Source organism: Parasteatoda tepidariorum, chromosome 7 (genome assembly GCF_043381705.1).
Source record: "Parasteatoda tepidariorum isolate YZ-2023 chromosome 7, CAS_Ptep_4.0, whole genome shotgun sequence".
Classification (NCBI taxonomy): domain Eukaryota; kingdom Metazoa; phylum Arthropoda; class Arachnida; order Araneae; family Theridiidae; genus Parasteatoda; species Parasteatoda tepidariorum.
Genome location: NC_092210.1, coordinates 30,993,101 through 31,021,029, shown reverse-complemented (window position 1 = coordinate 31,021,029; position 27,929 = coordinate 30,993,101). Strand labels below are relative to the sequence as shown.

Here is a 27,929-nt window from a genome sequence, read left to right as displayed (position 1 = left end):
TGATAAAAACAGCTCAACTAAACTTTTGACATATTTTATTACAATAATTTTTTTTACAATGTCCACCTGTGTTAACATTTTTCGTCAATTCAGGCATATACAGGGCAATTTTGTTGGCCTCTCTTTCAGGGCACCATATTAGGTGGGCCAACGCTGCTCCCACAGTAAGGACAGATAGTACAGAGACAGAAAGAACATCCATGCCTTGCACGGGATACGAACCCAGAACCTTTCTGATGCAAGGGCGGTTCCCTAACCCCTACACAGGCCGGTCGGCATTTTATTATAATATTATATTATAGGGGTGACCAAGCTCCTTGATAGTAGAGCTATTTTTCAAAATTTGAAATTTTTTGGGAACCGCAATTAAATACGTATTTAAAAGGTATGCAAAAAATTTATAAATTTTTTTTTCCAGAAATTATATTTATTGAAAACATATAAATAAAATAACGAAATATGTGTATTGAATTTAAATATTAAAATTTAAACGCATTTATTTTACTTCTCTTGATATTTCATTAAAATTTAGTGAATAATTGGTGACAGCACTTCTCAGTAATTCTTTGAGATGCTGGTTACTGATTGGTGTTTGGATTTCACAAATTTTAAAGCGAAATAAAATGATTCACATAAGTAAGTTGTTCCAAGTATTGAAGTAATTCGACAAGCAGCCTTTTTTAATTCAGGATACTTCGATTCTGGTACAAGTTTTCAAAATTCAGTAATCAACGTCGACTTATATTTTAATTGTAGAGCTTGATCGTCTTGCATTTCTATTAATTCTAATTTTTCAGATACTTTTTGGGTCATAATTATATTGGAAATGGAAAACTCACCTTGAATTATGTTGATTTCAAATGGATTCAGAAAAGTATTAAAATATAATAACACAAAAATGAAAAAGGAACTCGGGTACATTTATCGAGATCCACAAATAATCCTTCAAAGAGCCGCAGGTTGGCCACCCCTGTTATATTATAATATTATATAGAGGAAACGCTGTGCAATTATTTTTTTAATGTTTTAGAAATTAGTTATACATTAAAGTTTGTCTTGAACAGTTGACATAGATAATGTTTTTCATACATAAGAGGGATACGATGGAAAAATGACATATATTAACCCAAAAGGATCTGACTTCGATTCCCTATTTCCTAAAGAAAGAACATTTTAAAATCGTGGAGCTTGAATTCGGAGAGGTCTATTTACAGCAATACAAGCTTCTTTTATTTCTGTTGGAGGATTGTTCAACTCTTCTAGCATTTCATCACCTGCGCCAGCACCACATTTTTTTATTGCGAGCTCAATCGCACAATCAGCAATCCAGTTGTATACCCTATATAGGTAAATAAAAAGTCTTTTAGAATTTGCTCCTATATACTTATCATAATAAGAATAAATACTTCAAACGCATCAATTTACTGTAGGCGCACAACAGATTTACTGATGTGTTGTGAAATAAATATTCATAACATGCAAAATATTCAAGTATTTGTGAAAAATAAATACTTCTATTTGTGGAGATATGAGAATTTTTCTCACAAATATATACTTTTCTTTTCCTTTGCACGTTTTAATTTTTTATCTAAATAAAAATAAATCAAATGAATTTTGTGTGAGCCTCGTGCATTTAAATAGATAATGCCACATTAAAACTTGAAACATTTAAATAAAAATAGTTTTGTCTAAAAAAGCTAAATTAATACAGAAAAGATACTTATCCATATAGGAAAACCATAAAAAATCACTTTATTATTACAAACGCCAATGATGTTTTATTGAATTCAGTAATAGGTGTGAATGGTATTATGTCAATTGGTGCTTTTAATTGGTACTAAATATATACACAATTCTTACATGTATCTGGTCGTACCTAGCTGTATAAAATTTGAACCATTAAAAAATATCCTCTTCTTAAAGTGGACTGATCGTAAGACAATATCTCCAGGTGATTACCGAGCTCAAGCATCAATGGTGTCGGTCAGTAAGCGGGTTGATGACTATTATGATAAGCTTAGGAAAGGACAGAGAATATGTGACATCGGTCCTCCTTAAACTGTTCTACCGTAAAGTGATCGAATTTGCGCGCTTTTTGGGACCAGGGCTAAAGAGAATAGAAGGGCTAGTTCACTCCGCTCTTAGAGCTGAAGATACGATTTCCCTCATCGTGACGTCACTGTGTCCACAGATCTCGGAGATTGCAAGCAAAGATATTATGATAACTTAGCATCTTTCTCTTTGTAAAAATAAGTTAGACTTTTTCTGGCTATTAGCTTTCAAACTTTACGTAATTAACACATTATTTCCGTTCATAAACATAGTTCAAAAATACTTTCTTGGCCATTATATTAAAAAAATACCATTTTAAACTTATAAAAATATTTTGCTAGTTGGCGAAAATGACACTATAAATACTTTATTTTAAAAAGTTCAGTTTTAACTTTAATTATTAAGAAAAATGAAAGCATATACCGACACTTTTTTTATCTACATATTCTTTTATAACAATAAGTTGAGTTAAATTAAGAATCCTCGATTTTAAAATATGCCGTTAATGGCAATTTGTTCACACTTAATCATTAGGAAACATCAACCTTAAACGCTAATTACTGAAACAAAATAATAATTTAGGTTCATAATGACATTAGAAATTTTACAATTGTTTATAGATATTTAAATTTAAGATGATATAATTCATAGATATTTAAATTCAAGAGAATATAATTTATAAAAGAATCAGAAATATTTAGAATAACTACATTAAAAAAATAAGTTATGAAATTAGGAGAATTTCAACTGAACACTATATATTTTGTTTATACTTTTTACTTACGTTTTAATTTTCTCTGGATTTTTCCATTTTTTAATTTTTTTCACATGCTTTTCTTTTTGAAGTAACGAGGCGGTTTCTATTTAGATAACAAATTTTTATAAATGTTCTTAACTATAGAAAAAACGTATTGCTGTTTTATATTAACTGCGTCATTTCGGAATCCATTCTTAACATAGTTGTTCATTTACTTTAGGGAACACGCGGAAAATTATATTTTTTCCTTTTGTTTTTCTATCAGAATTTTTTCAAGTTGCAATCGCGCAAACTGATATTTCGTTAATAGTTTTAAAATTTTGTAAATTCACGACAAAAACTGAGGAAAGTCATTATAGAAAATAATAAATGTCTTAGAATATGTCACAAAAAGAAATGCTCCAATATTAGTTAGAGCTAGTAAGGCCGAACGCTTTGTTCTTGAACTAAAAGTGCGAGCTTTGCGCCAAAGTGAAGTCACTAGAGAAAATCGGAGGATTGGCGCGGCGAGAGTTTCTTCAAAGGAGTGAACCAGCTCTTCTATTCTCTTTAGACCTGGGTTACCTCAGTCAGGGTTGTTCTTCAGGGTAGATTTTTCAGACCCTCGCCAATAACCAATTGAGCAGATTTAGTGCGCCATAAATTAAGTTCTATAACTTTTACTAACCGATATCTTCAAAATATTCATATTTTGACAAACTAAGTATGAATTTGTTAATTATTAGTATATCTTCCTAACTGTTCTGAAAGCAATAGTTCTCTAGAAAAATAGCCCTTATATCTCTAACAAGTAATCGGATTTTCAAATACGCGTATAGTGTATACTTACGTGCACTTGACATCATTTTCATTTGGATTTTTTTGAGGAGAAAAGTGTGACAATGCTCTCATTTGATTTTCTCCAAGGCAACCAAGTATGTAATCTTTTTTGTCCTCTAAACAAGCTTTATTTGTCTCATCATCAGGCTCATTTGTTTCTGAAATAATTAATGAAACAACATCATAAATATAAACTTTTTTTAATACACTTGGAGGCCTTTTCTTAATATATAGTGAAGGAATGGGACACGATTCCTTATGGCGGAATAAAGAACAAATAGGTATCTGGTTATATAGAAGCAAAATAGGTTGTCTGAGAAGGTGGTTTGCTCACAATTCTAAACACGTTATCACAACCATACAACTGGTCACGACACTCTGGAGACTTAACCTGCATGACACACCAGTCACACACTTTTTTGTCAATTATGTAGTTATATTTTACTAGGAGGTTCCGCTTTTTCTATGCTTTGCTTTTCAGCCTGCATGATTACTTCACATTTATGGCTGTTAAACTAATATTTAAGGAAAAAGAAAATTTGTCCGATTTTTCTTATTCTATTTTATTGTTACCTATGACACATAAAAGTTTACCTCCTTATTTAATGCAATATGGTTTCAACTTACTAAACAACTTTTAATTACGAAATCAGACTACCTCGTCATCTTGAATGAAATTAACAAGTCTCTAAGTGCAGAGGAAGAAAGAACCTAAAAATTCATCCCAAATTCGCTGAACGACGACTAAGTTTGATAAAATTGTCATTGGAAATATTTTTTAACAGCAGTTTGGTTTGTACAGGAAATTTTACTGCCGATATATGTCGTAATTTATAAAACTTCACTTGATCCTTTCACCAAGAGCTGTCTGTCTTTGCTTTGCAATTCTATAAGTACTATTCAGAAATAGATCTTTCTCTCGTAAACAAAGTTCATCGAAAGTCCATTTTATATTATTGCTATAGATAAATTTGGGCCAAGTAATAAATTTAGGATGCCATGCTCCATTTAGCGTTTTAACTTTTTTAATCCTTGAGAAGGCAGGGATAGTCTTGTCGATAGGGCATTGGGCCCATGTCCGAGGGTTCGTGGATTCGAACCCCACCTGTGGAAGACTCCCCGTGTAGTAAACGGTGACTGATGCACGTAAAATCTGTCGAGACTCAAAGTCCTCCATGTTCCCATAGTAAATCAAAATCTCTGGGGTACTGGATTGGAGATCGATCATTCTCTGATTCAGGTCAAAATTACGATGTGAGGATGAATGAATGGATGTGTGAATGAGTCCGCCCTATAAAAAGTGCTGTGACGTGTGTGTGACTGAAGACGAATTCTTGACCATAGGATGACTCCACTGAAAAACAAGAAACGCACTCTCTGTCTTAAAATTACTCGGCTTCACCACGCAGGCTTGCCCGTGCAGAAAGTGTCATTACAAACAACGGCAAAAACAACAACAACCCTTGAAAGGTTTCACTTAATTCCAGTGAACGGCCTCGAATATATATATATATATATTTANTATATATATATACATACATATATTTGATACTGATTTTTTTAAAGATTAATGTGCTATTCCCAGTCAAAGTAATTTTAATTTTTATGCTTATGTGACAAAAATATAAAGACTGAAGTGGAAAGTATCAATGAAATTGTGTGGTTGATTTTCTACATTCTGTGAATCTAGCTTCTCTTTCATTTCCTTTTATATTGTCTTTTACATTAACGCTTATATTGTATTCCAAATCACCATCTAGCGTATTTTTTTCACGTTCAATAGTTCTCTGAGAACAGTAAGGCTATAGATTTCGGCTTTAAGTCCATAAATGAAATAAAATGATTAAGCAAGTTTAAAAATCTTATACTTACAGAAAAGAAAAACTTAAATTATCATGAGTAAAATATCACACTAGATCAGTTTTCTTTGCGGAGTTCTTAATATAGTAATTTTTTAAAGATAATTTAACAAAAGCGAACTATTACAGGATCTTTACTAACGCCATAAATTATTACAGGAAAAATCAGTGCTGTCGAGATCATTAAGTTTCTTAATAAACACAAGAAAAATAATTAATCAGGGGTGATTTTTCTTACATGAATACCTTTTTAGAGCAGATAATATTAACTTTCGATTTGAGTTTTAAAATAAACTTGTTTTCATGCTGGGTAATTTTTTGGTTTTTACACCGTATTGACCGCATTTGACACTGCATTTTTCTTACACCGCATTTGAGTTACATGATGAGAAAAACAAGAAAATCTTTCAACGCTAAGATTTTTACCGACAGTTTTATAAAAACATACTCTCCGTAATAGGTACCATGGATTTCTGTTCCAATATTAATAATTTCAAATTACAATGTCAAAATATTGGATATTTCGTAATTGGCAGAGCATTTAATCTTATTGTCTATGTTCGATTTTTCTACGATTTTTACATATTTATAAAGAAACGTATTGCGTTTGTTGCAATATCAAATAATTTAATTTTAGCAACTTACAATAAATTGGTAACATGAGAGAATGAAATTTTATCGTATTCCTGTCTGTACCACCCTCACAATTTTTATTCCTTTAACTTAATTTTGAACTCGGCACGGCAGACAAACAGTTAGACAAACTTTTCTTTAATGAAAACTTCTAAAAATTAACCACCTTCCTCACATCAATAAAAGGAAAACAATGAAAATTTCTTAACGATAATAAGATTCTAACCCTCATTTCAACTACAACTAAAAATGCTTTTGTCAGTAATATCACACTATTCAAATTGCGATTTCATTAAACATGCATTTATTTAAAACTATTATAAATTTTATTTAAATATAAACATCACGTATGTATGTACAGATCGTAAAAAAGAGGCGGACCACACTGAATTCAAGGTTTATCAAGGACTAGGACTTCATCTCAATAGTTCGAGGGAATGATCTCAAATATGCTAATTAATAAGTACAGACGATATTTTAAGAAACGAATTCAGACTCAAAAACGTACTTTCTTTGAATAAACATACCTTATTTTCGACCGATTCGGATTCCAGACCATCAAAATATAAGAGGTAACTGCTATCTAGGAAATATGTAATTAATTTGGTTAGGAGAGTTGTCAAAGGTTTGACCCGTTAATGCCAATTTCACCTTTTTCGTGTTTCACCATATTACGAGACATCTTTAAATGAATTGAAAAAATTTTGTAAAAATTAAAAATTTTGCTTATCTAAAGATAATTTCTTGCATGATTAATTTTCAATAATTATTTTTTATTTTATATATATTTAAAATTTTGAACAGAAAAAAGTTTTATGAATTATTCTTTCTAAAATTTCTAAACTTTAGTCTTTAAAAAAGTATACAAAGCAGGACGAAAGTAATGTATCCAATGACCTAGTGAAGCAATCCGAAAGGAACTGAAAGAGCAGTTCTGGGGGTGGACGAGCGTTAGCAAGCAATGGTGGTGCCTCCTAGTATTAATGCATATATTTGTTAATTCACACGTGAAGTCATCATTCAAACTGTACTCATGTACAGTTATTAACACCATACCTGTTTTTCGGCATTTTTTGTCGATTTTCTGGAGTGCGTCGTCTAGTTGAGCTATATCACTCTCATCTAGACAATCTTCAGCGAGTGATCTCAAACAGCTATTACCAGTCCTCGCCATTCTAAAAAAATAATAAATAATTAAAAAATTAAAATATTTTCATGCTGAAATCCAATTTTGTTCTAAATCTCAAGTTTTAAAGACAAATATAATTTTTTTTAATGATGAAATCGATTGATTACTGGGTGTCTCAATATGGCCTTAAGTGTTACTATGTCACTATGCTTCAGATAAAAACTACTTAATAGGTTCAATTTTTCTTTAATTAAGTTTAGAAGTCATATTTTTTATTAAAAAATATTAGCCTTTAATCAGTTTCTTTTTCCGCCTTCTTAAATGAATTCTAATAATTTTAAGACAATTTCAATTTTTGGAATTACTTTTTGAGGAACATATTTGATTGAACAAAATGACTTTGATTGAAAAAAATTAAAATTACTTTTTCGTTTTTAATCAATATACAACGAGATAACTCAATTTTAATACGACTTCAAAGAAACAAGAAATAGAAAGCAATGTTTCTAGCATAGGCTTTTAAAATTTCTTGCTTTCGAATCACTAGAGTTTTTTTTAATAGAATAGAGAATATGCACGATCACTAAATTGAAAACAAAATTTTTTTAACAGTTATCATTTGTGACTGCACTCTTTTTTACGACTCTCTGCACAAGCGTCATGCCCCCCCCCCAACTATTCTTGTGTAAACTCTCTTCCTACCTTCTCTTCAGCAGATTTTATTTCTTTAATATGTTTTATTCTTACATTAAAAAAAACAACAACAAAAAAACAATGTTTTCCGATAATCAGTTTTCGAAACGTAAATTATACATTTGAAACTTAGATTCATGTTTGAAATGTTTTAGTTTATAAATTGACGCACACAGATGCTTTGCTTCATTAAGATATTTCGGATATTAAATTTACCAAGACCCATAAAAGGAAATAAAAAATAATTGCCTGAAAATATTTATTACAAAAAATATAGCACTATTTTTGTTCTAAACTTAGGAATCATCGACATGTTAAAAATACTATACCATAGAATTAGTTTCTAACGTCCGCTATCATAAAGGTTCTTATCATAGAGGTCTATCTTGGAATGGATCTAGCATGTCACGACACGTCTTCGTCTGTAGAAAACTGATGCCTTGGCAAAAATTTCTTTCCATTCAAGAACATATAGAAGTCAAGAAGAGAAAGATCAGGGGTATAAAATGGATGATTATGGATGTGGGATTTGTTTTATGCTGCCGAGCACATTACCCCGAAGCAGTGCACCTACTTTTGTACACGAAGTTGCACTTTTTATTCCTGTTTTAGCGTCTGATGAAATTCCTAACCTGTCATCATTTTCCTAGGGACGAAAACTAACAGTCAAATGTGACTCGTTGGCAATTATGGATTCTTTCTTTTTATTGGTCGTGGTAAATTTAATTTTAGATAAACTTTCGTATAATAAAGAATCAGCTTGTGTCGATTTGTCAACAGTAAGTTACCCAACTGTAAGCAAAAGCAAAAAAAGTCATCCAATTGTATGACAAGTGCTAGAAGTCCAGTCATTTTTACATAAAGATGAAACTTGATTCTAAATCTCTTCAGGTAATTTTGTTTCTTTTTATTGGTCGTGGTAAATTTAAATTTCGATGAACTTTCGTAAAGTAAAGAATCAGCATACGTAGATTTGTCAACAGCAAGTTACCCAACTGTATGACAAGGGCTAGAAGTCTGGTAGATTACATACCTGCCAACTTTTAATCCCTTCCATTATCATTTTTCCCAGTGGTATTAAAATGGAATTAAAACTTCAATTTTAAGTAAAAAAATACGTTGTTTTTGAGAAAACTTATGTTAACAACCATGATAGTAACGCATATTAATATATGTGCTTAATTTTTGTAAGAATAGTGGTGATCAAAATCATCTAAAAATTAAGTTTATAAAAGGAAAAATAGTATATACTTACTACCACTTTAAATATGAAAATAAAATCTTCCGGAAAATCCGGAAGAGTTGGCAGGTATGAGATTATTGCTCCTCTTACCAAAAGTGTTTCTCTAGAAATTATATTTGGTTTCTCTTACGAGAAGTGAAAATGACTTTCTTTATTTTTATAAGAATTATATAGAGATGAGAAAGAGAGCTTACTGGCATACTTCGGCCTCTGTTCGTTCTTTTTTAAGCCGTTTGAGCATGTTTTCAATGCATTCTTCTTTTCGTGTTTCAATGACTTCGGTACTGCACCTTTCTGCTTGAATTTTACCCACAGCTAGATAAATGATAGAAAATAATAAATCATATTTAGGTAACTAAATTCCCATGTTTCTTTTGAGATTCGATCTCTTATTCATTTTTCCATCTTCTCGGAATTACAAAATTCCATCCACTAAGCTGTTTCAATTGGAGTAATAATAGAGATTAATATTTTCTATTCTATGATGAAAATTGGTTTTGAAAACTGACTCAAAATTTGGAAAATTGTAAAGGAAGCTGTTAATATTTATTTTATTTGAAGTAACTGTCATTTGATTAATGCTTAAATTCGCTGATTTTAACATTTATGTTGAATAAGTAAAAAAAATAACCCTGCGCAACTGTCAGCTAAGTTCTAGTTTGATTATTTATTACTATAAAGTTGAAGCTTTTAATTTTCGTCAGAATAATATCGAATATATATAATTCTCTTACGTTTCTCCCAAATTTTGGTGGTATTTCTTTTCCGCCGGTAACAACGTTTGCTTTGTTTTGTTTACGTTACTATTTCTCTTACACGGCGAATCGACCAATAATTGCCGCTAAAAATGTCACATGCCAAATCTAGCTGAGGTGGCTCAACATATAGCACTTTTAAAAACGAAAAATGAAATAACCAGAGAGCATCAGCTGCGGCAAACTCATAATATTAAGCTAGACAGAAGTGAGTAGTTTTTGTCGATAGATCTCTATTTTAGTATTTTGTCGAAAGCGCTTTTTTTCACGAATTTATATATTACGAATTTATTTGACGATTTTTGATTTATATCACAAATCATACTATAGCACATTTCTAATAGGTTTCATGAATTACATGTCATTTATTTGAAATCAAATTTACTTCAATGACTTAGTATTTACCAAAAAGATTTTAAAAAAAAGTTTTTAAAAAAAAGTTTTTATATGAATTTGAATGATTGTTTTGAATTCTTAGAATTTTGTACATTTGCAATGTACCTAAGTTAGTAGCGAGCGAAGCGGTCTTGGTTTGCGAAGCAAATCATATAAGATTGCGTAGCAATTTTCGGGGGTTGGCGAGCGTTAACGAGCAGGGGGCGCAGCCCCCTAGTTTTAGATAAAACAGAAAGGTATTATTCTCAAAACTCTAATATATAATATATATATATATATATATAGCACAATAAATCATGTGGGCTGATGAAGAGATATCTTTTCCATATTTTGTTTTCCTGATTTTAATTCGTTTTTTTTTTTTTTTTGATATCAGAAATTATATTGTTTTAAATACTTTTGAAAAATTATCTTTAATAATTTTCTTCTCTAGTCTTTATTTTTTTATTTTTTTCCATATTTTCTCAATATTTCAGCTTATATATATATACCTATCCTATATATTGTAAGTGTGTGCGTATGTGGTATATGAGTGGAAGAGGCATGGAGCGCTAAGAACGATGACGGAATGTGAAAATAACAACACACCAAATAATAGATTTTTCAATTTATTGTAACTTTTTTTTGTAAGTTATATATACAATGAATTCTGATTATATTAATCAACAATATTAATCTCTTAGTGAAATGGAGTGTACAATCTTTTTTGGCCTTCTTTAGCTAACACACAAACACATTGTTTGGCTTTGTCATTGAAAATGCCAATCTAATGGGGAACTGAATGCGTTTAAATTAAATTGGCAAAGGGTATAATAGAGATTCGTGGAAGCAATATACTTTCACCCCAGAATTTGTCATTAAAAGTAATGACTTCGATAACGTTGTTCATTAATTTTTTGACAACTAATAGCGTGATGTTGCACAGCCGTGGTGGGTTCAAATTACGGAGCAAAATAACCGGAGATGCAACTTTGACGGAACGGAACGGACTTCCGGAGACGGAACTTTGAGTACTAAATTATGCGGTGGTATGCCTAGTAAATCCAATGAGTTTTGCATCTTCAATGGGATCGCAAACTGCATTAACGGATTTATATGTCACCAAGTTACCTGGCAATAACTGTTGTATCTTCAGATTCAATTCGTTAACGTCCACATTTTTTGCTGCTAAAATTGCCCTTTCTGCCAGCCACTCATGATGAATGTATTGCGTGTGTACATCGAGAAATATTAGGTTAATGAGAGCATCTTGTGAATCAATGATTGTGAAATCGTCCGGTAATTTTATGCATCCAGTCTCATCCTTAGTAACTTTTCCATCACAGATATATTTAACAATTGTTGTGAGAATGCTTCAGCAGATGGATCTTGAAGCATTTGGACGCGCATATTTACTTTTAGTTGAAGTTTTTCAACATTGCGCCACAGTGGAGATGATTTTAAGCAAGCATTGATCTCATCAGCGTACGTTTAACGCGGAATGACGGGAAGTGTTTGTCTGAAATTACCTGAAAGGAGTAACACAGTGCCGTCAAATAATTTGCCATTGTTTTTCCTATCTTTCAATGTCCTGTTCAACGCCTCAAACGAATGTTTGTGTGCCATAGTGCATTCATCCCAGATGATAATTTGGCAGTGTTTCAACACTATGGCCATAGACGATTGCTTCTTTATGTTGCACACTGCATCTGGCGTGTTTTGAATATTTAGTGGCAGCTTAAATACTGAATCAGCTGTTCTGCCTACATCCAATAAAGTTGCCGCAATGACAGATGATGAAACGGCCAACGTGATGCCATTATTTGATCGTATTTCATCAAGAATTAGCAAAATAATAAATGCTTTGCCAGTTCCACCTGGTACATCTGAAAAAGAAATCCACCCTATCCTGCCGAAACTGCGAGCATAATGCGGTCATAAATGTTCCTTTGTTCCTCATTCATTAGTGGAGCATTGCGAGTAACAATCGCTGTCATTTCTATCATATTGTAATGAAGTTCACGACTCATGTCAGAGTTTAATAAATCAGATGCACTTCGATTTGGCGAAAGCATACCGAAATGACTGAGTGGCAAGTTGGCAATAATATTCATTGTACATAGCATGACTGAATGCTATCGTTAGATCGTTACAACGAGTGCTATGTTGATACCGTATATCATCAGTCATCGAATCTTTGTGATTACCCCATAACGTTTCTATACGGGCCGGGAAACGCGTAGTTAATACTATAGCAAATAGTAGACGAATTTGCTTTGCAGTACAGTTTCAGCAAGCATACATTCCCACTGGTTGTCGTCTTCCAGCAAGCCGAGTGCAAGACATGCATACGATGGATGCTGATGTCCATCGACTTTACGTATATCTTGAAATGACAATTAGCCGGTGACATTAACCAACAACAGTCGAAAATAAAAGCACTCAGTCTGCCTTGGGTTGACTGTAAATACTCTCCCCAAGGCGTTTGATTTGAATAAACCGGGACATGCATCAACCGGTGTGACTTGCTTGCAGGGTGTTCATTTTTTTGTTTGATCCCTTGTGAAATAGTGTGGTACTTTTAAGTAGAGTAATGTCTATGCAAAGGCACCAAAATATCCACACGATTACTCTATTCAAAAAATTCGGTGAGTAGTTTTTGGTGGATTTATAGCTCAGTCAATCGTTGTCTAGTTCGTTAAATATACGCTCTGACAGTTTTCAAGATGGACGGCTAAACGAATAACGGTTGGATCCCGTTCACGAATTGGGACACCAAAGATACGCCAAACAGCTTTATTGGAGCTGATGTACCGGTCAATAAGGTACAGCGTTATTTCATCGTTGTTATTCACTGGAAGAGCAGTCACATTGGTATTTTCAACTCGAAATACTGCCATATCACTGCCTCTATTCACATACTTGCAAATATATTTGATACTCTTCTTTTAAGGGCGAGCATAAGTATTAGAGTTAGATGTGACTTGTTGCAACGTGCGTGAATATTGTTTCTGATTTATCATGTTTCTATGTCTAGTCAAAGACGATTAAATAAAGATATATTTAAAATATACGTTAAATCCGACCAAAAAATTAAAAAAAATTAGTTATAAACTTATTCTCAGACCTACTGAATATACATACAAAATTTCATCAAAATCGGTCAGGTCGTTTCGAAGGAGTATAAACACTGAAACTGTGACAAGAGATTTTTATATATATAGACTAGCTGACCGAGCAAACGTTGTTTCGCCATATGAATTATTTCTAGAGTATGAAAATTTATCTTATTTATTGTAAGTGTGGTATATGAGTGAGAGGCATGGAGGCATGGGGCATAAGAGGCATGGAGCGCCGTGAACGATGACGGAATGTGAAACAGCCACTAAAACTGTGACAAGAGATTTTTATATAAGATTTTACGTAATATGGTTACAACCTACTAAACAACTTTTAATAGCAAAAACATGCTACCTCGTCATCTTGAATAAAATTAACAAGTCACAAGTCAGAGGAAGAAAAAACCTAAAAATTCCTCTCAAATTCTCAAATTCAACTCAACGACTACTAAGTTGTTTAAATTGTCACTAGAAATAATCTTTCGTAGCAGTTTGGTTTGTACAGGAAATTTTACTGCCGATATTTGTCGTAATTTATAAGACTTAACTTAATCCTTTCATCAAAGCCCGTCTTTACTTCGCAATTCTTTAAAGTACTATCGTGAAATAGATCTTTCCCTCGAAAACAAATTCCATAGAAGGTCCATTTTATATCATTTCCATAGATATATTTCGGCCAAGAATTAAATTTAGGACTCCATGCTATCCATTTAACCTTTTTAACTATTTAACCCTTGAAAGGTTCCACTTAAAAACTCCAGAGAGCGGCATAGTGGATTCAATAAATGACATTTATTTAAAAAAATCTAATATTTATTTTAAAATATGTAAATGAGATAAGAATGAGATGATGAAGTGAATAATAACAGTTACGAACACATATTTCATTAAAATTATTATTATTATTATTATTCCAGTAATTTTAAATAATATTGCGGGGCCTCTTACAAATTTAATAGGTACTTATTGTGCATTTCGCAATATATTTATTACCAGTTTTCCTTGTACATACAAGATTTTCCGTTAAGACCATCTCTCATATTTATTTTCAGAATCCACAAAAATGTAAGCAAAAAAACATATACATTGGGGATAGCAAATTAACATTTAAACTAGGAATAAACGAAAACACGATCTAAATCTGATGATTTTTTGTAAAAGTAGGTGAATGTGACAAAACATCGTAATAGGTTTAAATGGAGGTTGAAACTTGAATTGAAACTAACACTCATTTTGCAAATCCTCTTTGCTTCCAGCCGCAATCAAACCAGACTTGTTGTTTATTACATTCACTTTCTTTTACTGCGATTTGATTGGTGATTTCGATTATTTTTTTTAATAGTAATTTGAGACTCTAAATGGACATATTTTTTCGTTATCATTTCTATAAGGATTCTTAAATTTTTATTGAGGGAAGTTTTCACGGAGCAGCCTTCATAAAAATTTTCCATTCCTACAGTGGATGGAAGTATTTACACTGTTTCAACAAACTTTATTTATCAAATATTTTTAAGATTTCTTTCCTCAGATTATATGAAATCGTGCCATTAAGATTGGTTAACTGTGAGAAAATATTCGGATGAACTGGAAATTAAAGCACAAATTCTTTTTATGGTTATCCCAGCAGGCGCTAAGCAATTCGCCGTCATACAAAGATTCAGCATTTTCTACCATTACCAATTAAGTTTTCTTTATCTTTTTCTGTATTCGCGATCTCAACGAACTATAGGGGGCTTTGTTGTATGAGACGTATATCCGCGATTTATACATGAACAGTCATTCAGTTACTCTGGAGACGTCTGTAATGTAGCGTGTAGCATTGTAACCTTCCTTATTTATTGTGGCGTATTAAATTTAAAAGTGAAAAATGTTTGATATTCTTTCTTATGCCAACGAAAATAAAATGGTATCTCGTTTTTTTTTTAGAGAAAGAACATCCAAGACACATCGGAAAAATATTTGTAAATAGATGGAAAAAAATATGTATCTCCTTGTTAGAGTTAAAACCTAACGCCTGAGAAATAGTTATACTAAATTTAATAATATAATTTGAAACGCCTATAAATATTTTACGTTCCATAATCATATTACTTCAAACATTAAAATAAGCAAAAAGTATACATAAGCCTCATAATTTTAAATAATTTAATCTTGTTAAAAATGTTTTTTGATAAAAATTTTTATCAAAAAATTTTAAGTTTTAATAAAAATCATTATTTAGAAACTAAAAAACGCAAAATAAGGAATGCTTACGAAAAAAAAAAAACAATTTTAAAAATTCCTCACATTAAAAAAAACTTACATGTTTTTTTTTATTTTTTAAAATTTATAATCGGAAGTAGAAAACCATTCTACAGAAAATTATCATCAAATAAGAAAAAAAATATTTGCAAGTAAAATTTTTCAATTTATTAATTATAACACTTACCCGCTTTATAAAGCCGGAGAATTCCAAAATAATATTTACTTCATCTGTAAACTTTCTTCTCAAATAATATGTACACAGATTATCCCTTCATTACTTTAAGATGACTTACCACGCAATGAAATTTTATAATTGCTAGATCTCAATATGAATTTCGATATGTAACTTAAAAACAGAATAGTTGAATTCCTGCCGAATTTTTGGTATTTACGTACTAACGCCACCGCCGCAGAAGTTGCGAAATATTAACAAATGTTCTGGAGAGTTTATCAAGTTCTTTGGCTCTCGAGAAACTTTGCTTCTTGTTTGCCGCCTTGAAAATGGAGTCTAACTCTGAAATTGATTCTGAAGGAACTAAAGGAAAACTTAATAAATAAGTGCCTGATATTTTTATGCTCCCGCTAGAGGGCATTCTCTAGCGTTGAGATCGCGAATTATCTCTGTGATGTTTTTCATCACACATTTTTTCCTTCTACCACTTTTGTTACCCAATACTCATTTGAGCATTTTTACTTTTTTAACTTCCATTTCAATCCTAATTTTAAGTTTTTCTCGCCATGTAAGCTATGAGCTAATTTTTTCATCTTTTAATCTTCGGTATTATAGTTTGTACGCTTCCAAACTTTCTAGAGGTCAGCAAACAAAAGTGTCCGTTACAAAAAAAATGTTCCAGTAAATTCTTCCAGAAAATTCTTGACCTAAGTTTGACCTCAATTAGAAGAGCGATTTGTCCTTAAGATATAGAGAGGGAGAGTTCTAAAAACTGATTACACCTTAGATGTATCAGTTAACTATCAGTTAACTCTGAATCAACTATAACGGATATATATATATATAAAGTGAATAATAACAGTTACGAACACATATTTCATTAAAATTATTATTATTATTATTATTCCAGTAATTTTAAATAATATTGCGGGGCCTCTTACAAATTTAATAGGTACTTATTGTGCATTTCGCAATATATTTATTACCAGTTTTCCTTGTACATACAAGATTTTCCGTTAAGACCATCTCTCATATTTATTTTCAGAATCCACAAAAATGTAAGNTATATATATATATATATAATACTGATTTCTTAAAAAAATTAAATTGCTATTCTCAGTCAATATAATTTTTATGCTTATGTGACAAAAATATAAAGAAGACTGAAATGTAAAGTATCAATTAAATTGTGTGATTGATTTTCTACATTCTGTGAATATCTCTTTATTTTCCCTTCACATTGCCTTTCACATTAACGCTTGTATTGTATTCAAAATCACTAAAAAAATCTGCTTCCAGCTTACTATTTTCACGTTCAACAATTCTTTAGGAACAACATGACTATAAATTTGGGACTTAAAGTCTATAAATGAAACAAAACGATTAAGTAAGTTTAAAAATCTTACACATACAGAAAAGAAAAACTTAAGTTATCATGTGTAAAATATCACACGAGATCAGTTTTCTTTGTTGAGTGAATGAAGTATCTACTGAAGTAATTTTTTATGATAATATAAAAAAAAGTGAACTATTACAGGATCTCTACTAACGCCATAAATTATTACAGGAAAAAACAGTGCTGCCGAGATGATTAAGGTTTTTAATAAAGACCAGAAAAACAAATAATGAGGGATGATCCTTCACACATGGGATATCTTTTTAGAGCAAATAAAATTAACTTTTTTTAAGTTTTAATATAAATTCATTTTCATGCTGGGTATTTTTTGTTTTATAGCAATTACACGGCATTTGAGTTACATGATAAGAAAAACATGAAAATCTTCCAATGCTAAAATTTTTACCAACAGTATTATAAAATTATTCTCTCCGTAATAAGTACCATAGATTTCTGTTCTCAATATTAATAAATACAAATTACAATGTAAAAATATTTTTACAGTGCAATGTACCAGAAAAAATGGACCACCCCGAATATATTTTGAGCTAATAATCGGATCTTCTCGTTCTAGGACTCATTCTTAATGGTTCGAGGGGGGACCTCAAATATGCTAATTAATACTTTAAGAAACGAATTCAGACTCAAAAACATACTTTCTCTTCCAAACCGGCAAAGTATAAGAGGTATCCGCATTCTGGAAAATATGGTCCTATGAATTCGGCCAGAAGAATGGTCAAAGGTTTGATCCGTTAATGCTAATTTTGCTTTTTTCTTAATTCACCATATTTCGAGAACTTTTTTTAAAGAATTGAAACATTTTTTGCTCACAATAAAAAAATTCGTTTATACAAAGATAATTTCTTGCATGACTAATTTTTAATAATTATTTTTAATACATATTTTGAGTTTTGTAGAGAAAAAAGTTTTATGAACTATTTTTTCTAAACTTAAGTCTGCAAAAAAGTGTGCAAAGCTGGATGAAAAAAATTTATCCAATTGACCGAGCAAAGCAATTCGAAATGAACTACGAAAGCAGTTCTGGGGCGAACGAGCGTTAGCTTGCAGGGGTGGAGCCTCATAGAAGTCATCATTCAAACATGAAGTCACATGAAGTCATCATTCAAACATGAAGTCATATGAAGTCATCTTTCAAACTACACATATTTTTCTGATGAGACGTATATTTTCTCATCTATGAGACACAAATTTTTCTCAAGTACAGTCATGAAACACCATACCTGTTTCTGGGCAATTTTGCGTTAAGACTTCTATTGCATGAAATGTGTTTTCTAGTTGAGCTATTTCACTCTCATCTAGACAATCATCGGCGAGTGATCTCAAACAGTTTTCAGTAGTCTTCGCTATTCTAAAAATAATAAATAAATAAATAATTTGAATATTTTCATACTAATTTCCAATTTTTTTCTAAATCTTCAAGTTTCAGAAACAAATATAAATTTTTTTCCAGATGGAATCGATTGATTACTGGGTGTCTCATTATGGTTTTAAGTGTCACTATGCTTCCAATAAAAACTAATTTATTGGTTTAATTTTTCTTTAATTAATTTTGGAAGTCATATTTTTTAATAAAAAATGTCTTTAATTGGTTTCTATTTCTGTCTTTACAATTGAATTCTAATCATTTTAAAGCAATTTCAATTTTTGGGATTACTTTTTGAGCAATATGATAAAAAAATTTTTTTTAAATACTTTTTTCGTTTTTAATCAATATAGTACAACGAGATAATTCAATTTTAATAGGATTTCTCAATGTAACAAAAATAGAAAGTAATGTTTCCATCATAAGCCTATAAAAATTTTTGCCTTCGAATCACTAGAGTTCTTTTTAACAGAATAAAGAATATGCACGATCACTAAACTGAAGACTAATTTTTTTAAACACTTTTCGTATGTGTCTGCACTCTTTCTTACAACGTAAGAAAGACGTAACAAGTAAAAGACGTAACAACGTAAGAAGCGTAAAATATAAATTTGAAATTTAGTTTCATGTCTGAAAAATTTTTTTTTTGTAAATCGACGCACACAGATGCTTTGCTTTATTAAGATTTTTCTGATAATAAATTTACCAAGACCCATAGAAATAAATAAAATGTAACTGCCTGAAAATATTTGTTACAGAAATATAGCACTATTTTTGTTCTCAACAAAGGAATCATCGACATATTAAAACTACTATACCGTAAAATTAGTTTTTAAAGTCTGCTATCATAGAGGTCCTTATCATAGAGGTTCACCTTGGAATGGATCTAGCATGTCACGACACGTCTTCGTCTGTAGGAAACTAATGCCTTGGCGAAGATTTCTTTCCATTCAAGAACATTTAGAAGTCAAGAAGAGCATGATCAGGGGTACAAAATGGATGATTATGGATGTGGGATTTGTTTTATGCTGCTGGCATCACGAAGCAATACACCTATTTTTGTACCCAAAGTTGCCCTTTTTGTTCCCGTTTTTAAATCTGATGAATTTCTTAACCTGTCATTATTTTCTTAGAAAAGAAGTCTAATAGTCAACTTTGACTCATTGGTTCCATTCCCAGCTGACATCTTATAAACTGAAAACTAATTTTATGTAATGACAACTGTTACTATTTAGTTGGTTCTTATGTTGAGAAGAAGCGAAACTATTATTGTATCTTCTGCAATAAATCTTTTCAAGCAACTATGTTTCGTTTCTTTTTATTTGTCGTCGTAAATTTAATTTTCAAAAAATAAAGCAACAAGTTACCAACAGCAAGCTACCCAACTGTAATCAAAAGCACAAAAAGTCTTCCAGCAGTATGACAAGTGTTTTTATTGGTCGTGGTAAATTTAATTTTCGAAAAACGTTGGTAAAATAAAGAAGCAGCATGAGTGTATTTGTCAACAGCAAGTTCCTCAACTGTTAGCAAAAGCACAAAACGTCATCCAACTGTATGACAAGTGCTAGAAATCAGGTCGTTTTTACATGAAGAAGAAACTTCTTTCTAAAACTTTTCAGGCAATTATGGATTGTTTCTTTTTATTGGTCGTGGTAAATTTAATTTTCGAAAAACGTGTGTAAAACAATGAGACTGCATGTGCGTATTTGTCAACAGAAAGTTCCTCAACTGTAAGTAAACGCACAAAATGTCTTCCAACCTTATGACAAGTGCTAGAAGTCAGGTCGTTTTTACATGAAGAAGAAACTTCTTTCTAAATCTTTTCAGGCAATTATGGATTGCTTCTTTTTATTGGTCGTGGTAAAATTAATTTTCGAAAAACGTGTGTAAAATAAAGAATCAACATACGTCGATTTGTCAACAGCAAGTTACCCAATTGTAAGCAAGAGTACTAGAAGTCTAGTAGATTATTGTTTTTCTTGAAAAAAGCCATTCTCTGTTAATTATGTTTGGTTTTTCTTATGAGAAGTGAAAATGACTCCCTTTATATTTTGAATGACTCTCTTTATTTTTATAAGAATTATGAAGAGATGAGAAAAAGGACTTACTGGCAATCATCAGCTTTTGATGGTAAGTTTTGATGGTAAGTAATAATCAGTTCGCGCATACTCTCAGTGCATTCTTGTCCTCGTGTTTCAATGACTTCGGAACTACACTTTCTCGCTTGAGTTTTACCCACAGCTGGATGAATGACAGAAAATAATAAATCATATGGAGGTAACTGTACTTCTATGATTCTTTTAAGAATCGATCGCCAATTCATTTGTCCCTCTTTTCGGTATCACAAAATTACATCCATTAAAATATTTTAAATGTTAATAATAGAGATTAATATTTACTATTCTGTGATAAAAATTGGTCTTCAAAACTGACTCGAAATTTAGAAACTGGGCAAGAAAGCTCTTAATATTTAGTTTATGTGAAGTAACTATCATTTAATTAATGCTTGAAATCGCTGAGCATGACATCCATGTTGAATAACCCTGCGAAATTGTCAGTTAAATTTTTGTTTAATTATTCGATACTATAAAATTGAAACTTTTAATTTTCAGTAGTCAGAAAAATATTTTAAATAAAACAGAACGGTATTATTTCCAAAACTCTAAAAACGGGCTTCAATACCTCTTCGAATCAAAATATTCTGAAAATTTTTTTTTATCTCAAGTTAACACTATATCAAGCTTTCATATATATTTTAAAGCAAGGCCTGAAATTTCAATTTTACAGATAATAGCCGGACTAAAACATTTGATCACCCCTTTTTCAAGAAAAGACCATGAGAAATATGATTTTCCTTTAAGTGACTTTTTTATGAAAAATTTTTAACGATAAAAACCTTAAAGAATGCAGAAAGCTTAGAATCGAAAAAAATAATGTAAAGAGAATGTAAAAATCGGAACATATTTATTGTAATAATAATATTAGATCAAAATAAGGTTGGCTTGAATTTTAAAGGTTTCGAGAAGCAATGGTTCTGTATAGGAAAAGAAAATAATTTAGCATCTTTTATTCTAAATAAAAGAAAATTTTGTTGTAATAGTTCATTTACGTCACACTAGAGCTGCACAATGGGCTATAGGCGACGGTCAGGGAAACATCCCTGAGAATGATACGAAGACACGCCATCACAATTTTGATCCTCTGCAGAGCGGTTTTCACCCCTGATTCAGTAGCCTGACGACCTGCACTCGAAGTCGAGCCCTTTACGGTAGAACAGTTTAACGAGAACCAATACCGCACACCCTCGGTCCCTACGCAGACTGATCCAAGTGGTCACCCACCCGCATACTGACCGCAGCCAGTGATGCTTGACTTCGTTGATTTGCTGGGAACGGAGTCTTAACGATCAGTCCACTGCGGGACAAAAGAAAATGAAATTGCTTGATTTTACAATAATTCCATGTAATTCTTCCTTTCAGCATGATAATCTGAGGGTACATATGTTTCAAAAAATAAAATTTTAAAGGATAATAAAATAAAAAAATTGACCTCACTTTTGGTGCGAATTTTTTTAAAAATTAAAAGTTTTTTTAATAGATGTTTTAATTATTTTTTTAAAAAAATATTATTATTTGTCGAGAACATTAGATTTTTCTTTAAATTTTCATTTCACTCAAAAAAGTACACTATAACCACAAAATAAGGTATAGGCCGTTAGCAGTGCATTTTCAATGGTAAAAAATAAATTGATTGATGGAAAAATATTGATAAATGGGAAAATATTGATAAAATTGGAAAGTATTGATATGATTGTTAAAATGTAGATATACTGATGGGACAATATTGATAAGAAAGTACCCTGTTTGACAATTGCTACGGATTAGTTACTTTTTTCGGGATAATTAATAATAGATGTTGGTTGATGAAATAATGCTTCGTACCTATTTAGTCGATACAATTTATTATTATGCAAAATAGTTCAAATATTGACATATTAAAAAATAATTCATTAAAAAACGAAAAAGATGCTTGTTGAAGGATTTCCAATGAACCATGAAAAATGGGTCGTCTTGAAAGAATGAAATGGAAATGAGTATTTCAGTAAGATGTGCTATTTTTTCTGACACTAACGCATACGTTGCATCTGTTATTTATGCTGCTCGCGAAACTATCGAAGAGTCTTCGCGGAGTAATATCCCACTCCTACTTCAATGCAGTTTTCTGCTATTGCATGGTTTGGAACGGGTTTTGTTTTTAGTGAAGCACGTCTGTCAAAGGCAATCTAGGCATATCCTATGAGATTTAGATTTCAGGAGCACACGGGCCATGGCATACGGTCAAATTCTTTACTTTCTAATGTGTCCGATCCTTCAGTGTACTTGTGTGGTCACACATTTTTTTCCATAAACGGCAAGTCTGGATCTACCATAGTTGCGATTGTTCTGACAGAAATGTGTGTACCGGTAGTTAATGCAAGGTCTGCAGCTATGTAACTAGGAGGGACATTATTGTTCCGTTTCACTACTGGGGATATATGCTATTTAGGTGTGGTTTTCATACAATGACCACCAGCATGCTATCGCATATCATTTCCACCTTCTGCTGTCTCTTTTAATCGTGAGATGTGACCTTTTTAAATATTTTTAAACAATACTGCGACCTTAGTGATGGTATTTTGACCTGCTTCCATTTGGCTAACTGCTCATCCGCGATCGAAAGAACTCAAATGATATGTTATTAACATTTAGCACACAATTATTGAAGCACCACACTGAATTTCATAGAAATAAGTTCAACAATTTATGGTGCTATTTTAGTCAAATACCTAACATTATGAATTTTCGAAAGAATCAAGAGATTGTGTGCACTGCCTTTTATACCGATAACAAGTACTGCTCTATCACGTTCTTTACATTTAATTTTACTGATATTGGTCGGCTGTCAAGAACGCTACTTTGCAAAAATCATTTATTTCTTAGCAATTGTATAGCAGTGTAGTTCGATTTTTGAAAAATCTATTTTGAATTCGGGAAAATTTATATATGAATTCATTTCTTTCCGCTAAAATACTCAACTAATACTCTATATCCTATTTCGTGGTTACACTGTATTTTTATGAGTACTATAAAAATTTTAAAATCTATTGAATACGTTTCAAAAAATCATAATTTTCTTTCTAAAAAGTTAAACATTTTAAAATAACCAATATAATTTTCAAAAAGAAATTCTAAGAGTTTTCAGAAAAATAATAATAAAAAAATTACTCTACAAAGTATAACATTGATAAGCTCTTTTAAATAAACCCGAATATATTCGAGGCCAGTGGCTTCTAAAAAAATTTCTAGTTTGCACCGTTTCCTGTGTTCTAGATATTTTCAGTTCTAAACTCCCGAATTTTATTAAAAGCTTGTAACTTTTTATAATGTTGTAGTAGATACTTAATTGTAAGCATTATCAATGAATTGAAATGGTCAAATTCTTTGTCAAAGAAACTATTAACATGGCTTAATCACTTTTCTGATCATTAAAGTAATAAAAGTTGCTAATGCCATTTTTGTCGAAACAAAGTGATGAGGAAGCTGCTCAGTACGTCTTGCACCTATTTGGGGAAAATATTACGGAATTATTAAGAGCTTTATGCTGCAAATCACACCCTAATATATCTACAATTATTCATAACACTTTTATACAGATATTACTTTTCCTAATAATGTCGTTATGTACTTTTATAACTTATAAAATATTATTATAAATGCTGAGTGAACTTTAAAACTGTTGCGAATGTCTTAATTTCTGATTGGTGTCAAAATTTTTTCTAGTTCTTGTAAAATTTATGTATCAATGTTTGATTCTTTGTTTATTAAGTTTGATTTAGAGTTATTTTTTCACCATTACGTTCAAATAATTCAAAAGTTCATATGTTTATTGTATTCCTTTTTATTTCACTAAGATCAAGTAATCCTGGCCCATTTAAGCTTGCTTTTTAGTTATTTGTGGTAATATATCGCCTGAAGTTTAAGCGATTTGTTTACATTTAACATAAGAAATCTATTTAATAAGTGATCTTTCATGTATTTTTGGACCTATATTTGTTTTTTTTTCCTTCGAAGGCCTTGTGTTTAATTGCTGAAATAATTAGTTTTGGTGTTAGAAAATTTCATGGGAGTATGTTTAAAAATTGAAAGCTCCAAATTTTTTTAAAGTGATGTGATTTAAGTATGAAAATAAAAAAAGTATTCTAAATATTTTCGCAGGCTCATTTTAAAGAATCTCAACTAGAAAAAAATTGAAAATATGGTAACAATAAATTAAGACCCGATGCTATTCCACCAATTTTCAATGTTCTTTAAAAATTCCTCACAAATGACTGAAAGGAACAGGCTGTCCTCTACCTGAATCAATTTTAGATAAGCTTGAATTGAAACCAAGCATAAATTTACTAATTCCTCTCCATTTGCTTAGTCTTTTTTTAACATTTAAAGAACCAAAAATGTGTAAAAACGCTATTTCTATCTAGTATTAAATAATATATGGATATATTTCTTAAATTGTATTCCTTATTTATGCACTACTTATTTAAATAAATGCTATGAAAATGCGATTTGAAATAAGATGTTAACTTAAATAGATTAACTTATCACGCGTCGTTTCTTCCCCTCCCCATAAAACTGCTGTTTCTATTTATTCTATTTATATAATAATAATGACTTAAAATCTTAATACGTCTTGTCTTTTTATGTTTTAAAAAAAATTCAATGTCTCAATTGAAAAATCTAATTTGAAATTAATTCTTCATTTTGAAACAAAATTTATTACTTTTCATGATTGTAGACATTTACATTTAGAATATTACTTAACAAATTTAATTATATCGATTGTAAAAACATGCTTAAAAACATTTCGGGCCAAAACATGTTGTTTTCTTATTTTAATTATGTTCAAAAAAATTTGAAAAACTCAGATCTAACAGAAATATAAAATTTCGCGGGAAATTTACTTTGAAATCACATATAAAAAAGATTGATCTAATTGGCATGGAGCACATACACAATTTTTACTGATAATAAAATTTACAGTGAATTTGTATAAGCATAAAAAAGTCTCCGAAGAAGAATTTTAATCAATACACGCTTTTCTTTAGCATGCTTTATCCCATAGTGGAGGTTATCGTCGTTTGTAGCGATAAGTTGTCAGTTCTTGTAGCTCTTCATTATTAAAGGAAAAGCTTTTGCTCCTAGATGGATGATAATTTGGCCTCTCTAATTTGGAGTTAATTGCTTCTACGACTGAGCTTTTACTTTTTGTTTTCATCTTCCAGTTTTTCACCTGTTTTTACATAACATTATTTTAAAATATTTTTATGCTCTTTTTAAGATGAGCTTATTCATAATTACTGCCTTAACAGTGATTTAAATATAAATATGTATACAGAAGGGCAGGGGTAGAAATCAATTTTGTGACATCTTCAGTAACATCTATTGGCAGGAATCAAAAATTATACCTGTCCATTTAATAGCAAGAGGACAAACATTAATTGAACAACATCAATTAAAATATATCCAGAAAAAATAACAATTGAATGCGTAACGAGACATCGCAATAAATCGATTGCAATGTTTTCTCTCTTATAAATATTGGCATTACAGTAAATCTTATAAATTTTTGCTAATAAGCAAATAGTTCCTTTTTTAAGTAGCTTGATCAGTCAATTGGTACAACGTTTTTGGTTTATACGCTAATTAGATAAATTTTTAAGTATTAAATAGCAGCCTGATTGTACTATGTGAAGTAAAAATTTCCACTTCCAGGAAATATTGCACCAATTAGCTACTCATTTTTTAAAAAAAAGATAATGACTACCAAAATATTTTAAATATCATTAATTTAAAATCACATTCCGATTAAGTAATTTAATATTTTAATTCAATTCAATATTTTAATTTAATTTAATATTTTAATTCAATTAAATATTTCAATTCAATTTAATATTTCAATTCAATTTAATATTTCAATTCAATTTAATATTTTAATTCAATTTAATATTTTAACTCAAGTTAAGTTTTAAACAGTTTAAGAATTTTCATTTTTGTACTTTTGTTTTAGTTATTTGCAGAATAGCAACAAATTCTGTAGAAATGATTGCACATTTTAATTGATTGCATGAATGAAAGCAATATTTGAAAATATTTAAATATAAAGAATTGCCTTAAGTAAAAAATTGATGATAATTTACCTAAAATAAGATATTAACTTTTTCATGTAACATAATTTAAATCTATGTAATGAAATTTTTCGAAACTTTTCTTACCAATTAGAAAAAACAGGAATATAAATTTTGAATACATAGCGTAGAATTTTGGAAGCTTTAATACGGTAGTTAAGCAAAAACTTCTTATCACATAAATGCTTTTTTAAATATTTTCAATTTACATTTTTTTCCTGCCACGGGAAGCTATATTATTATCAAGGAATTATTAGGGCCACTTGATCACATCGGAAACAAGCTTCCTCAATTAAATTATAAATAAGCTAATCCTTGACATTTGTCTGATTTATTTGACTAATTAATTCATTTTTTTTCTACTTCCTATAAAGTGAAGTATTTTATTCATTTTCTAATTAATAACTGCGTACATAATTGTTCATATTGATTATTTTAATTGTTAGTATTTTTTTTTAATTCGAGGTGCAAGAAATAATCATTGATGTTTCTTAAGGAAATATGAGTTCAATGCATTTTTCCCGGTTTCCTATTTACCAAACATTCGTTAGTGACACATTAGAGTGAAATTAATATAAATTACATTATTTAGATCTAAAAAAAGCTTAATTTTCTAAAGTTGCATAAGTTGTAGCAGAAAAACCATAATAAGCTACAATTATATGAAGATATATAGTTCAATACATTTTTTCTGGTTTTTCATTCACTAAACATTCGTTAGTGTCACTCTGGAGTGATATTAATATAAGTTAATTTATTTAGGTTTAAGAAAAGCTGTATAAGTTGTTTCAGAAAAGCAATAATAAGTTGCAATTACATGAAAAAAATCTACGATTATTGGTAATTATAATCTTTTCATCTAGATTAAATTTTTAATATAGTTTAAAAGCAATAATGATTACATTTCATCAATTTCAAAGAAAATATTTAATGTAACCAACAATTATATATTTTTTCTTTCGTCATCCTTCATTTGTTTCTTTAAAGTCAATGTCTTCAACTAAGAACATATTGTTTACAAAATATACTTTATTGCTGTTTTATGTTAGTACATTTCGTTAATATGTTAATCGTTACC

General features: G+C 30.5%; 1 protein-coding gene across 1 annotated transcript; it reads right to left on the bottom strand.

Annotated features, from left to right (window-relative positions):
- Positions 1-29: 29 nt before the first annotated feature.
- On the bottom strand, positions 30-27,093 carry LOC107457095 (uncharacterized). Its single transcript, XM_016075157.3, has 7 exons — positions 26,939-27,093; positions 20,739-20,871; positions 18,488-18,615; positions 9,380-9,500; positions 7,177-7,295; positions 3,639-3,786; positions 30-1,339 (listed from the first exon to the last, which is right to left on the bottom strand). The coding sequence occupies exons 1-7, from the start codon at positions 26,973-26,975 to the stop codon at positions 1,174-1,176; spliced, it is 852 nt and encodes a 283-aa protein (XP_015930643.1). The 5' UTR covers positions 26,976-27,093; the 3' UTR covers positions 30-1,173.
- Between the last annotated feature and the right edge of the window lie 836 nt (positions 27,094-27,929).

What these genes read in the sequence shown, in the direction of transcription:
- LOC107457095 (XM_016075157.3), bottom strand. Translation starts at nt 26,975, where the DNA reads ATGTATTCAAAATTTATATTCCTGTTTTTTCTAATTG. An exon ending in ATTCCTGTTTTTTCTAATTG is followed by an intron (nt 20,872 to 26,938) that starts GTAAGAAAAGTT and finishes TCATTCATCCAG; the next exon opens with CTGTGGGTAAAACTCAAGCG. An exon ending in GCAAAATTGCCCAGAAACAG is followed by an intron (nt 9,501 to 18,487) that starts GTATGGTGTTTC and finishes TCATTTATCTAG; the next exon opens with CTGTGGGTAAAATTCAAGCA.